The sequence below is a fragment of the Aegilops tauschii genome, chromosome 4 (genome assembly GCF_002575655.3).
Source record: "Aegilops tauschii subsp. strangulata cultivar AL8/78 chromosome 4, Aet v6.0, whole genome shotgun sequence".
NCBI classification, from domain to species: domain Eukaryota; kingdom Viridiplantae; phylum Streptophyta; class Magnoliopsida; order Poales; family Poaceae; genus Aegilops; species Aegilops tauschii.
In genome coordinates this window covers 144505221-144526909 of record NC_053038.3, presented here as the reverse complement: position 1 = coordinate 144526909, position 21689 = coordinate 144505221, and the positions used below count along the sequence as shown (strand labels likewise).

At 47.5% G+C, this 21689-nt stretch overlaps 1 protein-coding gene across 1 annotated transcript; it reads left to right on the top strand.

Moving 5' to 3' along the window:
- Positions 1–19369: 19369 nt before the first annotated feature.
- LOC141021709 (ethylene-responsive transcription factor CRF1-like) lies at positions 19370–21579 on the top strand. The gene is made up of 2 exons (XM_073497565.1): positions 19370–19568; positions 21482–21579. The coding sequence occupies exons 1-2, from the start codon at positions 19370–19372 to the stop codon at positions 21577–21579; spliced, it is 297 nt and encodes a 98-aa protein (XP_073353666.1).
- Positions 21580–21689: the final 110 nt, after the last annotated feature.

Here is a 21689-nt window from a genome sequence, read left to right as displayed (position 1 = left end):
TTCATCCTTTTGTAGATTTCTTAGATCTCGATATGCCAAATGTAATCGCATGAAATATACAGTAAAAGCCAGTGTGATGTGTATGGCTACAACTAGTCTGAATACACGTTCTCATATAACATATCAAGGACGCATCATCTTACCAGATTAACCATTCAACTTACCAATGCAGTGTGGAAAGAAAGAAGTATTGGGACTGCGTATCCAAGAAATTGATGCCATGGACTCCTTCGTAGAACCTTGTAAGCGAAGAAGAAGTTGCAGTGTGCCTGTACAAAGAGCTAGCGTAAGTTCAGTTACCTGCTTCTCGGAATTTTAGTTAGCCACTTATTGCAAAATTGTTCAATTATGTTGCTTGGCTTAATTTAGTTTGCTACTGCTTACATAATGCCATAGCCCGTTAATCCTATTATAGACTGCGCCTATCTATGTGTTTGATACTTACTGTTAAGAATTACCTGTTTGCCTGAACTTAAATAGCTACTTAAGCACGTAGATAGCTGGTCGTATGTACTTCTAGGGTGTAGCAGAGTTCACGTGTAATTTACGTTCTGATATCCTGTTTTTTTAAATGGTTTGCTGTTATCACTTGTAGCACTAGTAATGTTTGCATGTTCATAGATAGACAACTGTAAGGTTTATATGAGGGACACTGTCTTTTTAACTTATTTCTGTGTTGGAATCATTTTGCTTACATCAAAGAAATTTACACATGTCTGTGTTGCTGGTAAACGGTACCGACTTGTTACTTTAATATGTTGCCAAGAACTTGTTAGTTTTACTAGTTCATGTGTAATTAAATACATTGCCAAAACTGGTTAGTTTTACTAGTTTGATGTTAGTTTCTTATGGCTCTTGCAAAACTTTATTTATGGATTGCTAACATTCAAGTTTGCAGGATCCAACTGAAACTCCGTTGGCACAACAGGTATGTTTTCATAAACTTCCTTGTTTACCTGGTTTGCTGCTGTAACTTGTTGCTGTAATAATCTTACCAATTTCAAGTTTTCAGGATCCAATTGGAAGTCCAATTACACAGCAGGTACATTTCCAAAAATATATTTGTGTAACAGGTTTGCTACTAACTTGTTGCTCTAATCAAGTTACTGACTACCGAACTTTTCAGGATCCAAGAGAAACTCCAATGCCACAACAGGTTCCTTTTGCAAAACTTGTTTGTTTAACTACTTTGCTGCTGCAACCGGTTGCTCTAATCACGTTCCTGGCTACTCAATTTTTCAGGATCCAAGAGAAACTCCAATGCCACAACAGGTACCTTTTGCAAAACTTGTTTGTTTAACTGCCACAGCTGGTTACAATGATGTTAATAACTACTTTTAGCATCCAATTGAAACTCTTTATTTCCTTGTTTGTTCAACTAGTTTGCTGTTATAACTCCCAGTTTAGATGTTTTGCTAACTTCAAATTTTCGGAATCCAATCGGAACTTTAATGGCAAAACAGGTTAGCCCACGATCAAAGAGCGAGGTCCCCATGGATGTTGTATCATCCCACAGCAGTGGCACCGGCCGAATCATGCATCATGAATTGCCAACTGCTGATGCTCTAGAGGCTAAACTAGTGGTAGAAAGAGATTCTGTTTCTGCACTTAGAGATGAAGTTGACATGTTGAGGAAGCAAACAACACAATCATAAGCATTTCTCAAGACAACCATTAAATGTTTGGTGGATTTCAAAACAAAGCAAGCTGAGACTGACCGCATTGTTAAGGTCCTGAAGGAAAAAAGGAAATTAAATTCCCACTTGGTAAATCATAGGTGAAATGTTCTTTCCATCATTGAATAACCTTTGTGTTGTTTGTTCATGTAATCGATCAAACCATTTGTTTTGGAGATCATGTAATAATTGTTTTTTTTTCGTTTGTAATTTTATTTGAGCACAAGTCTGTATTAATTGATAAGACTCGGATCCATTTCATTTTGATTGCTGTGCCAGACCTACAAATATGCCAATCGGGCTGAATGTGCATTCAACAATAATAGTATTATAGATGGACCATAAGTGGCACGCATCGGAAAGGGCCAAGATGCTGTACTAGCTTCGCTAAAAAAGGATGCTCTTCTAGCAAAAAAAAGTACAATGGCCTGGCTTATGTATGTTAGTTGATATTATTGATCCATATACTCTATAAGTGTTTATATGTCTGTTAGTTTTGTACACTCTTGGTTGATTGACTCGTATTTGAATCTTGATGCATCGCTTGTGTACATATCTAAATGGGAGTACACATTATGCTGCATGTGACATTTGAGTTGGACATAAAGTGTTCCAAATATTTGAATTCACCTTAAACTGGATTCTAGCTTCTGAATTCGAGTATCGGCATTTGTAAATCATATTCATATATGACAGTGGAATACATCTTTGTCATGCTTTTGAAGATATATAAAAACACATAGAATGATTTGTAAAGATTCGTATAGGAATACAAAATGGATTCGAATTTAGTTGCCAGGGTAAACGTGGATGCTTATTGTCCCAAAATTCGAAAGAAGCTGCAAAATGTCTACTCCCACGTCGGCTTCCCGAAGCCAAGTGTTCTGGAGATGGAAATTACTGTCCATCGGCCCGATTTCCACTGCTCTCAATAGGGGTAGGTTAGTAACTTCAATTAGACGTGACACGACCGCCTCTGAGCCCATTCCGACACGGTGGGCGCCAAACATGGCCGGCAAAACACATTTGATTCAAGCTCGTTCGAAAGACCCCTTTTTCTCCCTCTATTTCCCCATTCATACACGGTGGGCTACAAAACAAACTCGCCTCGGCCGAAATCGATGTAGGCAAATATTTCCAATAGGGGCAGGTTCGTAACTTCACTCAGACGTGACACAACCGCCCTACCTGTCAACCCCTTTCATACACCGTGGGCGCCAACCATGGGCGCCAAAACACCCTCTCCTTGCCAGAAATCGCTCTGGGCAAATATTGGCGAGATGCGAGATTACCGTCCTATCCCCAACCGACGGGACGTCCAAATTTTTAAACGGGGGCTAAGTTCGTAACTTTCCCATATTTTAGACAGGCGCGTCCCCAAAACATGGTTCCCTGTACCTCTGCCTCCATTTTCCCATTCATACACCATCTACGCTAAAACACCATCCCCACACCAACCTCCTCCGTCCGCTACCCCATCCATCGCCACCGTCCTCCACCCCATCCATCGGCACCGTCCTCCACCATGCTAGAGCACCTACCAAGACTGTGTCGTCCACTGCTAGAGATGGACGTTTCTCATCCACGACGATGGACCAAGAGCCTTGCATCGCGTCCTCTCGCTTCATCGGCACCGTCGTCCTCTTTGCTGGGGCTGCTCACACGACCTTCTCTTCCACCGCAACGAGGCTTATCCCCCGATGCACCCGTCTAGGCTCGCATATCTGCTTCAACGCCACCGACAGCCATCGCACCCCCGATGCCTACACGGCGCCACAAGAGAGGTGGTACTTCATATATCCTCAACTTTTTGATCTCAACAAGAAAATAGATTGTAACTTGGTTACTGTACTTTCTTTTCAGCTCTTAGAATTTAATTATTAGTTCGAAGCAAACAATGGATGCTAAATAGCATTTCTCCGGTTTGCAGCTTTAAATCTGCCACGGCACAGTCATAATAGGGTTTAATTGATCATGTTGGTTCCGTTGTGGTTTCTTTAATAGAAATCGAAGGGGAAACCTTCTTTTGCTAAAAAAATACTAGTAGAAGAACACTCAGGTGTGTATCTCTATAGGTGCCCATGGTGGGCCGTGGCCCACCCTGGGATTTTGGGTCGGCCCATGCCCCGATTCCCCTCTGTTCTGCTGCGCACTTCCGATCTCTACTCGCCCCCAGCCGCCTGCCTTGCCGGCGACTTGCCGTCTCCGGACGGCATGACTCTAGGAGGAGACGCCGGACTAAGAGGAGGTTAGGAGCCACTTGCCCAACAGCATCACCGCTGCACGGGCGCACCGCCGTGCCTACCTTCCCCGTCCGTTCAGGGCTCAGGCGTGCAGCACCCACTAAGCCAACCCGATTTATCCGGAGATACGTCCTCAACACTCAGCAGCCACTCCTCATCACCCATTTTCTAGTTGATTCATTACTCATTAGGCAGAACTGTCATTAGGAATTTTTGTGTGCTGAGTGCTACCTACACTTAATGGTTCAAATGTATTTCAGTAATCTTTAGTACCTGTAAAGTTCACAGGGTTTCAAAATTCCGACACTAGGAACAGACACTAGTCATTTTGGATTGTTGGTCGTAGTGACATTGACCCAGATTACTACTGCAGGCTAGGTTTATTGACAATTTTACTTGTCTTTCTTACTCATTTGATATAGTATCCAATTATTCACGTCGATTAGGTGCAAACAATAAGTGCTAGACAAACTTCTTGATTCAGATTTTGGACGGTCTCTTACTACAGTTACAATTCTGCATACTTGTCCTAGTAAGCTCACAAGTAAATGATTGATTCACTACATCTATGCTTGCCTTGTCATATTTTTTGTCAATATTGTTTTAGGGTGGACCACCCTGTTTCAAAATACTGGCACAATAGAGATGAGTGACTAGTATTTCTCTGTGTGATCTCTTCCATCATGTGTGAGCAACAAACACTGCATTGTATAGAAACAAAGTGTCATTTCCAGCTTCTACATAGACTACAATCTTTTACATGGAATACAATTTGCCTACTTTCTATGCGTCGCACTACCAGCACTCCACCCTTGAAGCTAAACATTATGCCACTCATAATTCCTTAGTTTATTTGTTCAAATACGAATTTGATATGATTCTAATGTTCCTACTTCAGTTTTGAAATGTGTGTCTGCCTGTTATAGTGACATAAGAGGTTTGAATTCCTGTGTGGTCTGGTCAGCACGGCTGGGGGGTGAACTTTGCATATGTAGGGCTTAATAGGGAGAAACTCTTCGAGTTGAATCCGCAATGAATTCCATAGATAATCTGACTACTTTTTATGTTTTCATGAATATCAGATTCTGAACAGCATCATAATGATTATGAGCTTGCGCGCATGAAAAGAGTAAAGCAGAACAATGCCATGGCTGTCAAACTTGGCATTAAGGGACTGAAATCAAGTCTGGATGCAATGCAATGCAAACGCTCTCCACCTACAGACTCATGCTCATAATATGATCCTAACAGTGATTCTGAGCTAGAGGGAGACCTAAGTCAATGTAGCTCCCTAGTGGAGGACTCAGAGGCAGATGCCCTATCTTATTCACCCATCAAGGTGCTTGCTCTAACTTTCCAAGGTTATATTGGTCGCACATATCTTGCAACTGATGCTTTGCATTGCTTCTACTTTGCTGCATTGCCATTAGCTTAGTTTACACATCGTGTATGTGAATACGCCCTGCCTACCCATTTTCAGTACGTATTCCATCTGTCATCATACCGTATTTATCCATTGAAATTGTAGCGACCCGACCTCAGACGATCAAGTCTCTGTGCTTAAGTGTCATCCCTAGATTGGTATGCTGACACACACAGTACTCGAGGATTTATAATAGAGGTAATTCACATGTATAAAGTAACGTAAATACTATTACCTCAATCCAAATAGCGGAAGTAACAACAAGGTTGTGGATTCCCATCAACACCAACGACAAAGTTGAGTGTAGAAATCGTAACCCTAAAGTATCACTTACTCGTCGTAAGATTCCTGCAACATGAGATGTTGCAGCCACAAAGGGTCAGTACATTGAATGTACTAGCAAATTCACACCATAGAGCAATGATGAATAAGGGCTATCTCTAAATACATAATTGGCTGGTGGAAAAGCTCTAAGTTTATTTTTTCATAAAGCCAATTTTTCCCTACTGCAAAGGAATATATTTGGTTTAACTATCATGGTAGTTGTGAAACATTGAGAAGGTTTCTCCAACTCAATCCCATTTAAGCAGTATTAATAACCCAACAAATTAATTTAGAGTGATGAGATCGACATGATAATTCAAGAACCAGATACTCAAGATGTCCATAACCGGGGACACGGCTAATCATGATTAGTTTGTACACTCTGCAGAGGTTTGCGCACTTTTCCCCACAAGACTCGATCTCCTCCGTTGGATTTCTCGCACTAGATGGTGTTTGAGAAACGGATGACCAAGACACAGTCTTTCAGAAGAATTAACTATTTACTCTGGTTAGACAGTTACACATACTTTCCCTCTACATCTGCTAGCCTACCACTGAAAGAGGTCACGCAACATACTCAACTATGCCAGAGCCCATAATGGCTTGTGGCTGCACACGGAAGTTTCTAGCATGAATAATCTTATGATCCCTTTAAGCCTGGGTGGCATTCCATAGGGTGATCACACGGGTACTCCGGGATCCCCTTGGGCAAGCACTGGGTTCTCCAGGTGCCGGGGCAAACCACTCGGTGATCCAGGGTGCCCCAACCAATCCACCCAGATGTGTATTAAAGTAGCCACCTTAAGTTAACCATTAATGCTCACTCTCACATCTGTCATGAATACACTCAACCATTCCACGTCTACGAGCATAGCATAGTAGTATAAGCATAACGTACAAGTAACTCCCAAGGTTTGAATGCAGGTCAATAGGTTCCTACCTCATCAACTACTTCCCAATACCCACATGTTATCAATCCTACTCATGCAATGTTTGAGGGTTGAAACTAATGCATAAAAACTCGGTATGAAAGGGATATGATCAAAGTGTGAGCTTGCATGTACTGTTGATGAAGATGATTCGCACTCATAACTCCTAATAGTTCTACTCGTCACACTTTGGTCAATCTATCGTAACCAAGCAATTGCATACATAAGCCTTCAAGCATAAAATTCAAAGAAAAGACCTTGGAAAATTTTGAAAACAGGCAAATAACTCTTGCAACAGAAAACAATTTCTAACAGTACCAAAATTATGTGAATTTGGCCTTATCAGAAAGTTTAGGTCAAGAGCTTTAATTTGCAAAAAGAATCGACTCAAACGGAGTTATAAACTCGAGTTATGATAAAAAAAAGATTCTAATTCTAATCTGTTTGAATTCAAATTTCAAATCATTCAAAACATGTTTAAGTTAATTATCCGGATAGAGGGGATCATAACAAAGAAGTGGGCGTTGGTTTCGTTGGATTTGGATAAGCGAGCAAAAAGTTGCGATCGTTTGAAAACTAGAGGCTAATCTGTAAAAAAATAAAACTACGGATAGGTCCCTGGCTGAAATTAAAAAGAAAAGGAAAAATTCTACCGAACGAACGTTCGCTACAGAACCTAAACCGACGAACTCGTTCACTCCAGAGGCTAAACCAGCGATCGTTCAATAAATAAAGAAAACGTTTCAAAAAAACAAGCAAAAACAAAAACGATCTGGAGACTGGGGCGCTTACAGAGGGCATGGTCGCCGGCTCAGGCGACGACTCTGGCAAGGCAGGGAGGGGCGGCGGCTCCAGCGTGGGGTCGGTGGCACTGGATGACGGGGTCGAGCAGGAGGCGACGCTGGTGCAGTTCAGGCGAACCGTGGCCCCGGCGAGGTAGCTTCGGTCGTGAACGACGGTGACGAGGCAGTGGCTCCGGTGGTACTCCGTCTCGTCCGAGAGCACGGGGAGGTGCGGCGCGGCAAGGCGGACATGATGGTGGTGGCGGAGGTGATCGGAAGGGGAGGGTGGAGGCGCGACAAGGCGGCGGAGCTCGGTGAAGCTTCGAGAACTCCGGCGAGATCGGGTTAGGGCGAAACGGGCAAGAGAGCTTCTGATTTTTGCAAAAATTGGATGAGGCAAGGGAGATGAATATGTATAGGGCGCTTGTCGTGCGGGAGGGGTAAAACACAGATCGAATCGAGAGGATTTGATTCGCTTCTGTTGTCGTTGTCGGATCACGGGTTCCGGCAAAACCCTCAAGGTTCGAACACTGGGGTGCACGCGGAGATTTCCGCCCTATCGATCTACGCCCTAGCTCGCTAAGATCTCGCGGACGAACTCGACGAACTCGCAACGCAAAGACACAAGATTTATATTGGTTCGGGCCACCGTTGTTGTGTAATACCCTACTCCAGTGTGGTGGTGGTGGATTGCCTCTTGGGCTGATGATGAACAATACAAGGGGAAGAACAGCCTCCTGAGGTTGGGGCCTTCTTGTGCTCGGTCTGTAGCTAAGGATTTGCTCAAGATCTGATGCCCCTACTGTGGTGGCTAGTTCTACTTATATAGGCCCTGGTCCTCTTCCCAAATATTGAGTGGGAAGTGAGCCAACAACGGCCAATTTGAAAGGGGACAACTAGTACAGCTTATCCTGACAAAAGCGATCTTCGCCTGCAAAAGGCTCTGGTGATGACGCGGTCTCGGGCTCCATGGTGACCTCCGTCCTGCCGTCCGGCTGGTCTTGATCTCATTGCACTGATATGGAAACCTTTCCTTGATGCCTCGGTACCCCGCGCCTACGCTTGCCTCCTTAGCACCAAAGAGGAAACAAGGACGCTGTGCGTGCTGGCGCCCGCCTGATCTTGATCGTCATGGCTCACGTCATGAGAGCCTCGCGAGGTTTGCCCCGCCTTGATTTCTCCGCTCCTCACGAGGCAGCCTAGTGAGAACGCTCCTGAGGAGGTCTTGCGTCATCCGCCTCGCGTGGCTTGGCCCCTCGCGAGGGTCTTGAATGTCTCGTTGATGAGGTTGGGTCGTACAGGCCTGCAGCACAGCCACGCCGTGGGCCGCAGGCAGGCAAGTCTGGGGACCCCCATTCCCAGAACGCCTACAGTAGCCCCCGGGCCCAAGGTGCGCTCGGGCTTGGCTTCGCGGCGAAGCCAAAGGTCAAGCACGGAGTGCCGCGGGCCCCAAAAGCCTACGGCCTTGGTCGACGCGTGGCGGTTGATTGGACGAGGGCGTCCCCGCTTCCCCACACGGCCTGGGCAACTGCCCGACTTGACAAAAGGCTGGCGCAGGCAGCACTTGCCTTCACTGTGGCCCTTCGCCTTGCCTCAGATCCCTTTTCTCGCTCCTCGCTACCGATAACTCCAGATCTGCTCCAATCTTGCTCCGCATCTGTGACTAATGGCGCCGCGCAAGGTCAAGCCCTCCTCGGTGCCGACTTGGTACGAGCCGGCTCTTGAAGCGCCCAACATCACGAAGAAGAGCCTCGCCTCCACGCGCTTGCTGACGGCGGGGGATAGCAATGAATGGGGGAAGACAGAGCTCCGGCTTGCCTCCGACGTGCCGGAGCCTGAGGGAAGCACCTTCTTCCCCTTCTTCTCGAGCAGCATCTCCGCCGGGTTGGTTCCTCCCTTCTCTGATTTCTTTATGAGGTCCTCAACCACTACGGGCTGCAGGCGTTGCATCTCCATCCCAACTCTATCCTCCTCTTGTCCATCTTCGCCTACTATTGCGAGGCGTATCTGGGCGTGATGCCGTCCGTGGCTCTTCTGTGCCACTTCTTCTTCCTTTGCATCAGCGATGGACATGTCTCTGGGTGCGCCAATTTCGTCGCATCCGGCAAGGCCAACTCGATCTCGAACACCGGGAAGAGAGCCGACAACACCCGGGCGAAATGGGTCATGATGGACGCCAAGTGTGTCCTCCCGCGCTTGGCATTGCTGACGGAGGCACCCCAGTTTAACAAGGGGTGGCCTCGCGCAGAGCTTGCTGACGAGCGAGCGTCGTCGGTGTTGGCGCAGATGCAGACCGACCTGAAGCTGGGCAACACGAAGGCGGTGAAGGTCACAGGGGCCATGCTCCTGAGGGAATTCATGATGTTGCGCGTTTCCCCGCTCCAGGCGCATGCGCGCCCCTTGTGGAAGCTTGGAGACGAAGAAGAAAAGACCCGCCTGAGGCCGGGGGCCCTGCCTGACGATGAACTCGCTGCTGTCCTGTGCCTCCTGGTTGGGGACAACCAGGAGTACCCGCCGAGCGCCTTCACTCCCTTGTTCCTCCGCAAGGACTTGGAGCAAATCGTGGCCTCCAGGCCGACCTTTTACGCGCGCGGGCTTGTGCTGCCTGCGCTCTCCGGAGCCCCCGCGGCACCGAAGCCGGTGGAGCTATCTTCTTTCGAGTCTCGCGGGAGGGAGGAAGAGGACGTGGACTCGGAGGCGACTCCCGAGGAGATGGGAGAAACCTCCCCATTGAGCAAAGATGAAATCCTCCGCACCCTTCCTGTTGATGCCGAGGTCGATGCCCGCCGGGAGGGGGGAGAACTGCCCGTCATTCTGACAAGGAGCAGGTCGTCCCTGATTCCTTGGGATGCTGCCTCCGCGTTGACGCCGCCCGGAGCTGCTTCCGGCCCTTCTGCTGCACCATCTTCCGCTCCCGTAGTCCGCGCGCCCACGCCTCAGGCTTCGAGGCTTTCAGGCTTCAAGCTTCCCAAGCAGAGGGTGGAGTACGCCACGGTGGATCAGTAAGTGTTTTGAGCTTCGTCTTGCTTCTGCTTATACTTGCTATTTCCTGACGTTCATCCTTGGTTGACTAGGCCGGTGCCTTCAGCAAAGAAACAGAAGGAGGACACGACGGCCGGGCCCCCCCGCGTCGGAGAAAGGAGGTGGCAGCACTCGCACCTCCCCAGCCCAGTCGCCCTCGCGAGGCCAAGGGGAGCAATGTCAAGAGGAGTCAGCCCCCGTGGCCTCGCTGGCTCCGGAAGTGCCAGCGCCTGGCCCGGCTGATGAGGTCCCAAGGGCTCAGGAGCCCTTGATCTCCTAGGCTATGGTGACGACGTCAATTCCTCCTTCTACTTCGCCACTACTCCCAGGCTCTTCTGCTTCCTCTACCGCCCTGGAGCGCGTTCTTTCAGAGATGGCACTACTGCAGGAAGATCTTCTGGGCGCGGACCCACGCCTGGTAGCCGGGCGCCTGGAACTGGCCTCCGGCTGGCTTCATTCTGATTCGGCGGTCCAAGCGACGCTGAGCCAGGCCGCGGCGTCCTCCGAGAAGGAGAAGCAAAGCGCTGCCAAAGCCACGGCTGATCGCGACGCGACACTGAAGGACGCCGAGGCCGCCCGCGACCGCTGCCGAGAGCTGCAGGACGAGCTGAAGCGTGAACACGAGGAAGAAGCACGTGGCCGCCAGGTGAAGGAAGAGGAGATGAGGGCCCAGGACGCCATCAAGAACCATGACGCCGAGTTGGGGGAGCTGGGGTAGACGCAGGCTGCTGAGCGCAGGCGGCTGGAGGAGCTGGAATGGGAGGTGAAGGTGAAAGAGGCCGATCTTGACGCAAGGCGAAGGTCCTTGCTGAGGACCGCGCATCCTTCACTGATCTCGAGGAGAGGTCTCGCACGGCACTAAAGACACTCTACGAGAACGGCTTGAAGAGGCCGCTAGCCACCGATGAGGATGGCCCTGTTCAGCTGCTTCCCTTCTTGGTGGAGGCGCTCGAGGAAGTTGTGGAGGGCGTTGGTCCCATGGCAGAGGCGGAGGCTCGTGTTCTTTCTTCAACTGCGTTGACTCGTGTCTTCATCCACCTGCACCTTCGCGACCCTAGCGCTTGTCTTGACGAGCTGCTGGAGCCTGTGGCTGGTGAACACTGCACAGCTGCCGCCGCAGCCGTGCAAGGTCAGGTGGAGGCCCTGCTGAAGAAGTTCCGCGGCTTTGCCTCCGCGCCCTTGACCGGGGGCGACACCATTGCTGCGGCTCCGACCGGCAACCAAGGCGAAGGCGCCACCACCAAAGGAGGAGTGCCGCCCACGGACATCGATGATATTAAGGGGTGACCTGCGGCTCCTTTCCTGTTTTATTCCTGCAATCATGCATCAGGCCTCGTGGAGGCATTAAACTTGCATTTGATATTGTGAGAACCATATGTCTTGTAATATTTGCTTTGAGCTTTTGCGATTTTCTTCCTATCCGCTTTGTGTTCTGCGTCGGCAGAGCCCGGCCCCGCGCATACCTCAACCGCCATTGGGCCGACCGGAGACTAGGATGGACCAAGGAGTGAGGGGCTACATGACCAGTTAGGCTCCTGAGTCGCGATGCTCAGGAGTCCCCCTTGAGGCGCAAACAACTTATAGGAAGGATGCGCAAGGATAGGTTAATGTTCTACGTCAGCAGAGCCCGGCCCCGCGCATACCTCAACCGCCATTGGGCCGACCGGAGACCAGGACGGACCAAGGATTGAGGCGCTACATGACCAATTAGGCTCTTGAGGCGCGATGCTCAGGAGTCCCCCTTGACGCGCAAACAATTTCCATACCTGCCCTCGCCGAGGCCTCGGGAGCGGCGTGCGACGACCAGGTCCAGGAGACCTGGTTGGGTGGCGTGCGCTTGGGTGTAACTCGAGCGCAGCCCCCAGGTCCGGGAGACCTGGTTCGGTGGCATACGCTTGGGCGTGACCCGAGCGCAGCCCCCGTGCCCAGCCCCCTCGCGCGGCTCTCCCGAGGGGAGGCGTTGTGGTGAGGCTGGACGCTGAGCTCTCGGGCTCCCTGAGGTTGGTACGGCCGTGAAGCTGCCCTCAGTTGTTTATCACCAGCGCGGAGCATAGTGCTTCCACTTGTGCACGGGCATAGACACTCCTCGGCAGTGTCGACGGCCAGCGCGGAGCATGGTGCTTCCACTTGTGCTTGGGAGGGGGGCTCCCTCTGAGGAGAGCCCCCGGGGCGTGTACAGCCCTGCCCTGACACGTGGCTTGCACGGCAGGGCTGCGAGGTGTATCTGGGCACTCGTGACCCAGCGCCGGGACTCACGAGGCCCTACCTCAAGGCGGGTTGCGCCTGGTTTTGGGTCCTTGATAGCTGTGTGTTCCTGCGAGATGGTTAGGTATTGTTGCTCTACGTCCTCAGGTCCCGGCCCTCGAGTGAGCTCAGCCGCCGCTGGATGCCAGGTCGCGATGCCATGGTCAAGGCCAGGGGGTGAGGGCTGTAGAGCCAGCAAGAGCTCCTGAGTTGCGATGCTCAGGAGCCCCCCTTTTAACGCGCAAGCGAATTGCATGAGGGAGGGGTGGACCCGTGGCAGATGGCAATCGAGCAGGTAGTAACCATGTGTAGGTTAAACATGAAAGCGGCAGGCTTAAGTAAAAGCAGGGAAGATACATGCCACTGGGTGAGGCCCGAGCGGCTTGGGGATGATGCAGCCCGAGGGGCGCCCCCAACAGGGTAGCTAAAGGCATAAACAGAGATACATGCCACAGGGACGGACCCACGCGACCTTGGGATGCTGCAGCCCAAGGGGCGCTCCCAGCTGAATAAACTTGGAAAATGTCACCTGGTTCTGTTGATGAAGGGTTGTTGGGGCAGCTGAAGGTACGCAGTGAAGGGATTGCTCCTCACGAGCCACCGGGGCCCTGAGCCTCGGGAGGCTCTGGGGCTCAGGTGGTTCCCTGAAGACCGTCTCCATCTCTGCCAGGACGACGTTGGGCTGAATTGTTGCCACCTTTATCACGGGCCGTTAGTGGGCCAGATGTCGCGTCGGACCATATTTGGCCCATGGGCAGCACGGGTCATTCCCAGGCCGAAATACACACCGGGCTGAAATGGGCTCATGTCTACATCGGGCCACTAACAGGCCGAAAGTCACTGGGCTGTAATTGGGCCCAAATATTTTGCGAAGAATTAACGGGCCAGATCTAGCTTCGGGCCATAAATGGGCCTTTATTAAACATGTCGTTATTGGGCTGGCCCACTAGTACCTGAGTAAGTACTACGGGCCTTTGACTGGGCCGACCTTTCTAACCTATATGGGCCTCTGTTGGGCCGTGCCATGTATCAACGTATCATAGGCTCCTCCTGTCCAATGAATGGATGACATCTGTCCCAACGGTGAGCCAACACGTGTTTCCTCCAGCCAATGAGAATTTTACACGTGGAAAGTCCTCATTGGTCTAGGCTGTTAGTGGGTTATCGGATCCAAAACTGGACCTGATAGCTTAACGATGACCCGTTACGGTGGATGCCACATGTCGGTCACCCTTCACGAAAGCACTTCCATGACGCGGCATTTATCGTCATGGAAGTGGACACATCCGTGATGATAATTTTCGTAATGTCATGGAACACTTCTACGATAGCACAGGTATGACTATCTTGATTCTGTCATAAAATTGTCATGGATGTACATGCATGACAGAAAACGCGACCTGCTGTGACAAACACGTATCATCACGGAAGTGTCTCTTTTTTGTAGTGATAATTCTTTCATACATGTCACTCTTGAGTCATTGCACATCACATCCCGGTACACCGCTGGAGGCATTCATATAGAGTCATATTTTGTTCCAAGTATCGAGTTGTAATCCTTGAGGTGTAAATAAATAGAAGTGTGATGATTATCATTATTAGAGCATTGTCCCATGTGAGGAAAAAAAAGAGAGAGGCCAAAGAAGCCAATGAAAAAAAGAGAGGCCAAAGAAGCCAAAAAAGAGAAAGAGAGAGAAAAAGAGAGAAGGGACAATGCTACTATCGTTTTTCCACACTTGTGCTTCAAAGTAGCACCATGATCTTCATGATAGAGAGTCTCTTATTCTGTAACTTTCATATACTAGTGGGAATTTTCATTATAGAACTTGGCCTGTATATTCCAATAATGGGATTCCTCAAAATGCCCTAGGTCTTCATGAGCAAGCAAGTTGGATGCACACACAATTAGTTTGTTTTGTTGAGCTTTCATACATTTATAGCTCTTGTGCATCCGTTGCATGGCAATCCCTACTCACTCACATTGATATATATTGATGCGCATCTCCATAGCCCATTAATACGCCTAGTTGATGTGAGACCATGTTCCTTTTTGTCTTCTCCACAACCACCACTCTATTCCACCTATAGTGCTATGTCCATGGCTCACGCTTATGTATTGCGTGAATGTTGAAAAAGTTTGAGAATACTAAAGTATGAAACAATTGCTTGGCTTGTCATCGGGGTTGTGCATGATTTGAATATTTTGTGTGATGAAGATGGAGCATAGCCAGACTATATGATTTTGTAGGGATAAGCTTTCTTTGGCCATGTTATTTTGAGAAGACATGATTGCCTTGTTAGTATGCTTGAAGTATTATTATTTTTATGTCAATATTAAACTTTTGTTTTGAATCTTATGGATCTGAATATTCTTGCCACAATAAAGATAATTACATGGATAAATATGTTAGGTAGCACTCCACATCAAAAATTCTGTTTTTATAATTTACCTACTCGAGGACAAGCGGGAATTAAGCTTGGGGATGCTTGATACGTCTCCAACATATCTATAATTTTTGATTGTTCCATGCTATTATATTATCCATCTAGATTGTTTTATATGCATTTATATGCTATTTTATATGATTTTTGGGACTAACCTATTAACCTAGAGCCCAGTGCCAGTTTCTGTTTTTTCCTTGTTTTTGTTTTTTTACAGAAAATGAATACCAAACGGAGTCCAATTGACGTGCCAATTTTTGGTGATTTTTATGGACCAAAAGAAGCCCCCGGAGTAAAATAGTTGGGCCAGAAGAGTCCCGAGCCGTCCACGAGAGTGGAGGGCGCGCCCTAACCCCCTAGGCGTGTCCCCCTATCTCGTGGATGACTCGGAGACCCCCCTGATGTGAGACCGATGCCAAAAATTCCTATAAATACAGAAACCCCCGAAAAGAAACCTAGATCTGGAGTTCCGCCACCGCAAGCCTCTGTAGCCACCAAAAACCAATCGGGACCCTGTTCTGGCACCCTACCGGAGGGGGGATCCATCACCGGTGGCCATCTTCATCATCCCGGCGCTCTCCATGACGAGGAGGGAGTAGTTCACCCTCGGGGCTGAGGGTATGTACCAGTAGCTATGTGTTTGATCTCTCTCTCCCCCTCGTGTTCTTGATTTGGCACGACTTGATGAACCACGAGCTTTGCTATTATAGTTGGATCTTATGATGTTTCTCCCCCTCTACTCTCTTGTAATGGATTGAGTTTTCCCTTTGAAGTTATCTTATCGAATTGAGTCTTTAAGGATTTGAGAACACTTGATGTATGTCTTGCGTGTGCTTATCTGTGGTGACCATGGGATATTCACCTGATCTACTTGATGTATGTTTTGGTGATGAACTTGTGGGTTTAGTGACCTTGTGAACTTATGCATAGGGGTTGGCACACGTTTTCGTCTTGACTCTCTGGTAGAGACTTTGGGGCACTCTTTGAAGTTTTTTGTGTTGGTTGAAAAGATGGATCTGAGATTGTGTGATGCATATCGTATAATCATACCCACGGATAATTGAGGTGACATTGGAGTATCTAGGTGACATTAGGGTTTTGGTTGATTTGTGTCTTAAGGTGTTATTCTAGTACGAACTCTAGGATAGAACGAACGGAAAGAATAGCTTCGTGTTATTTTACTACGGACTCTTGAATAGATCGATAAGAAAGGATAATTTGAGGTGGTTTCGTACCCTACAATAATCTCTTCGTTTGTTCTCCTTGTTGCATGTTGCATGTTGAGGGATATTTATATGATCTAATTATGTTATCCTTGTTGAGAGAACTTGCACTAGTGAAAGTATGAACCCTAGGCCTTGTTTCGAAGAATTGCAATACCATTTGTGCTCACTTTTATCATTAGTTACCTTGCTGTTTTTATATTTTCAGATTACAAAACCTACTTGTATCACCATCTCTTCGCCGAAATAGTGCACCTATACAATTTGCCATTGTATTGGGTGTGTTGGGGCACAAGAGACTCTTTGTTATTTGGTTGCAGGGTTGTTTGAGAGAGACCATCTTCATCCTACGCCTCCCACAGATTGATAAACCTTAGGTCATCCACTTGAGGGAAATTTGCTACTGTCCTACAAACCTCTGCACATGGAGGCCCAATAACGTCTACAACAAGAAGGTTGTCTAGTAGAAATCACGTACTAGCATCCCCAAGCTTAATTCCTACTCGTCCTTGAGTAGGTAAATGATAAAATAAATAATTTATGATGTGTGAATGCTAGCGAAGTGCATAAGTTTGATCAATGATAATTTCAATCACTTTTCCTAGCATCATAATAGCAATTCTTTCTCATAAAAGTCATCATGGTAAAGTAGCAACCAATTCACATGTTAAGGTTCAAATAATGAATTCTCTTGAAACTCAACAACCTATATTCTCAGTCACCAAGCAATTGCAATTGAACTTATTCAACAGAGTCTAAGCAAGAGCTCCACATACTCAACCATCATATAGTCTTCTATGATTGCAAACACTCACCGCATACACATGAGGAAAACGTTTCAAACAGACACATAGAAAGATAGGGGCTTATAATTTCGCCTCCCAACATATTCAACTCAAGGGTGATGTCAACAATAATAACTCATGTTACCCATATCCAACTGGATATATGTGCGTAGATCTTTCCTCACCACATGATGTTTGCTGAAAGAGAAAAATAAAAAGGAACAGAGAGAAAAACTTTAACTCTTGCATGAAAGTAAATACATGAAAGTAAAAGGTAGGCCCTTCGCAGAGGGAAGTAGAGGTTGCCATGCGCTTTTTGTTTGTATGCTCAATCCCTTAGTGCAAGAGAACGTCACGTTATATTGCCCCTTATGATAGCAACCTTTATTATGCTGTCTGTCGCTTTTATTCTTTGCCATCACAAGTTCGTACAACGCTCAATTTTCTCTTACACTAAATGATCTAACACTTTTAGAAGCAATTTTTATTGTCTTATTGCACCGATGACAACTTACTTTGAGGATCCTATTCAATCCTTAGGTAGGTATGGTGGGCTCTTGCAAATAAGATTTGGGTTTTAGGGTTTTTGGATGCACAAGTAGTATCTCTACTTGGTCCAGAATTTTTGGCTAGCAAAGATCGGGGGCAAGCACCACATGTTAAAGGATCTATGACAATATAACTTCTATGTGAATATGAACAAACGTAAATCATTACGTTGTTTTCCTTGTCCAACGTCAACAATTTTGGCATATAATATTTTGATGGGGGCTCACAATCACAAAAGATTTCCAAGATAGTGTATTTGCATGTTAAAGTTATGTTCCTTATAGTAATCATTCGGAATTGCTTGTATGACCAAATGATTAATTCCACTATAAACAAAGAAAACAAATGTTTACTCCTTCCGTTTTTATTTAAGTCCACGTATTAGAATTGGTGAAAGTCAAGTTTTTAAAACTCTCACAAAGTTCATAACAAAAAATATTAAAATATACAATAACAAATAAATACCATTAGATTCATTATTGAATGTACTTTCACATCATATATATTTGTTATGGTAAATGTTTATATTTTTCTATAAACTTGGTCAAACTTTAGGAAGTTTGACTTATGTCAAACCTAATATGCAGAGTTAATAAAAAGGGAGGGAGTACTAGTAGTTACTAGTACTACTAACTACTAGTACTACTCGCTAGTTGCTTAGCCCAATCACCCAACACGCCAAACGGGGAGTTCAGTGTTACAAAAGTTTGAGGTCGGCAGGAAAATCTCCCGCGACCCTGATTCGAGCAGTGCGAAGTTACCATCATTCCCTTGGGAATAGGCATACGAATGATGGTAGGTAGAGGGCTTTTTTGGTAACTTCAGGTTCACCCTACCCAGCCAACCCCACCCCGGCACCTAGAGTAGTACACCTGAATACTCCCCATTTTCTATCCCCACCGCAAAATCGACTTTTCCACGGCACCGCAGCCTTCGTGCTCCTCCCTTTCTACATCGGCGCACTCGTCCACCGCAGCGCATCTGCCTCAACGACGACGTCGTTGGCCGCACTTGAGCCGGTCCATCGTCGTCGTCATACACAGAGCCTCTTCCCCGGCACCGTCTTCCACGGTCTCGTATCTACTTCCCGGAAGCCGACGCCAAGCGCAGAAGCACCACCGTCGTGGACAATGAACTGACTCCCATTGCCGACCATGCTGCACAAAGGCTGACGCGACCATCATACTCCTCCTCGATTGGTAATGTGTGTATTGAATCTCTTAGTAGTACATGTGCAGTTCCAATTTTGTTCATACCTATCATTCAAATTTCCTGGTTGCTATTGTTCCCGTAAAAGTAATTGGTTATAGCTTGCATTGTCCAACAGAATATCAACTTGTAATTGTGAGTCGCTCCTGTATTGCGATGTGCTTGGGTAGGTTATTCATCTGCAATCAGTAGTGTGGCAAATGATGGAAATATTTTTAGAACTAGCAAGATGCCCATGCGTTGCACGAAACTAGCAAGTAGTTATAAATATAAATATAAAATACATATATAATATAACATATAATATATGTATATATATATATAATATGAGAGTAGAGAAGAGAGTAGATATAGGAGGGACGTCGGGAAAGTATCACGCGCGCGGGAAAGAGCGGCCGGCGCGCTAGTTTTGGCGCGGCACGTCCGGCGCGCTTTATAAAATCCAACACCCTCCCTCCACTCTGTGCCTCACCCTCGCTCTCTCCCCGCTCTTTCTCGCCTCACCGCCATCGTGCCACCATGCCGCCGCGCCGCCGGGAAACTTGGGGCTACCACGGCGTCTGCGCGCCCCCCTCTGGTGGCTTCTCCGCCGAGATCCAGTTCTGCGCGGTGCGCCTCGGCCTCGGCACTTTTGACACCGCCCACGAGGCCGTCCGCTTGTATGACGCGGCGGGGTGGCGCCTCCGGCGGCCTCATAGGGAGATGAACTTCCCCCAACGTGCCGACGCGGGAGCGGGCGCAGGAGCTCGCGCCTCCACTGCGGCTTATCACCGCCGAGGATCGTCGCGACAACCGGAGGCGGGAGCACCGTCTCGGCATGCCGAGATGTACAAGGAAGCCATGGCATTGTGGTGCCAACACTTCCCGCAGTACATCATCAACGAGTGCGGGTTCTACGCGCAAAGGATGGCGGAGAGGGAGAAGAGGAGGGCGGGGCGAGCCGCCTATCGCGAGGACAGGCGTATGCGGAAGGCGGCCGCTCAATTCAACATCAAGCTAGGAGAAGCATCGCCCTGGGACTCCGATGACGATCGGTATGTTGACACCTACATTGAGATGTTGGAGGAGGACATCACCGAGGCTGATTCGGACGACGAGGAGTAGTTGAACTATCTATTTTTTTATCTATCTATGTTGAGAACTATCTATGTATCTATCTATGCCAGTATCGACTCGGAGTCGAATGTGTATCGAGTCAGAGTAGAAAGGAGAAAAAAATATAGCGTGTCTGGTGGAGCGGTGCGCGCGTGCAATTTTTTCGCAGCGGCCGCTGGAGCCAGCACTCCGCGGCCCAAAAAAACTGGCTATTCCGGCGCTGTAAACGCTTTTTAACACGCCGTGCATTGCGCTTTTGTTGGAGATGCTCTAACATGGCAAATGAGTGCTTTAATGTTGCCCACAAGATGCGTGAGTATTATATTTTTCTTGCCAAGTTGAGATTTTAAAACCACGAGTGCGAACATGCATAGGAGCAATGAAGACCAAACACGGGATTTTGGGGACATCTTCAAGAAACGTGGCAAGTTAAAGAGGAGTTGCACCGAACCTGTAAAACAAGCTTTGGTAAGTAACATCCTTTCAATTACTTTCGTTTAGCCTCGTGTTCCTCAATGTGTATATGTTGTAGTTTCTGTTTCTCTTAGCCTCATGTTCTTCGATGTGTAATCAGAAGAGTCTTAATCGTCCTAATGCTTCATTTTTAGCTTGATGTAGGAAGTGGGTGTTCTCACCTTGGAGTCTGTTTTTATATTTCTCCTTTTGAATTCACTTCTCTGAGTCCTGTTTATCTGTCTTCTACTAAATGGATCTGGGTTGCTCTGTGTATTGATCCTAAAAAGAAGTAACTTCATGTCAGGATGCAGTTCCCGCAAGGAGGGAAGTATGGTCAACCTTGAGATCATGTTTCGAAAATGAGGCTGGATTACACACAAGGTGCCCGTTCCCTAATGATGCTGGATTAGACACAAGGTGCAAATTCCCAGATGATGCTGGATTACACACAAGCCAGGTGGAGTCGTCAACTGTTCGTGTCCTCGTGGCTCTAGTAAAGGCTGAAAGAAAGCGTGCAGCAGCCCTTGAGAATGTAGCTGAGTTCCTGAAGAAGTAAAAAGAGCAATCAGATGCTCTCTTCACCCAAGCCAAAGAAGAGATGGAAGAAGCCAGAAAGAAGCTAGCAGAGATAGCAGGCTAGGCGTCTCCTGCTATCTAAAACAATTGTCAATACAAATTTTTCCTTCATAATAGTTAGGTTCAAATATTTATCCAGTCAGCATGCCTGTTGTGATGTCCGTGCATCTAATGATGTGGCACAATTTTTTTGAGTCATGTAATAATAGCAATTACTTTCCAAACAATAACAGACGAAGCATTGGACATGGTATAGTTCACACGCAAGCCCAACATTCCAAGTTCAACTTCCACATCAAACTCATGTTCACAAATGTTTGCACATTCATAGATAATGTTCACAACCATGATTCACTTCAAAGCCAAAAAGAATGTGAGGAGAGTTATAAATAAAGAAAAACCTCTAGTTCCTACTACCAGTGCGAGCACAATAAGTCAAGACCATGCATAATTAATTATATTTTGGTCATTTTTTGACTAAAAGTGAATAACTTCTGGAAGCAGCTATAGTTTCTAATGCCGACCACGGCTGGGGTCCACAATGTTTTGAGCCAAACCGGGCAACACACAGGGTGTCTATGCCAGCGACGCGGTGGTTATAGCATTTGTGGGTTCAGAGCGGCGGCGGCTCCCGTGGTCTAGTATTCCTCGGTGTCGGCGGTGGCCGCAAACGTGTTGGTCACCTCCGCCAGCATGCTGCGGTTCCGCCAAC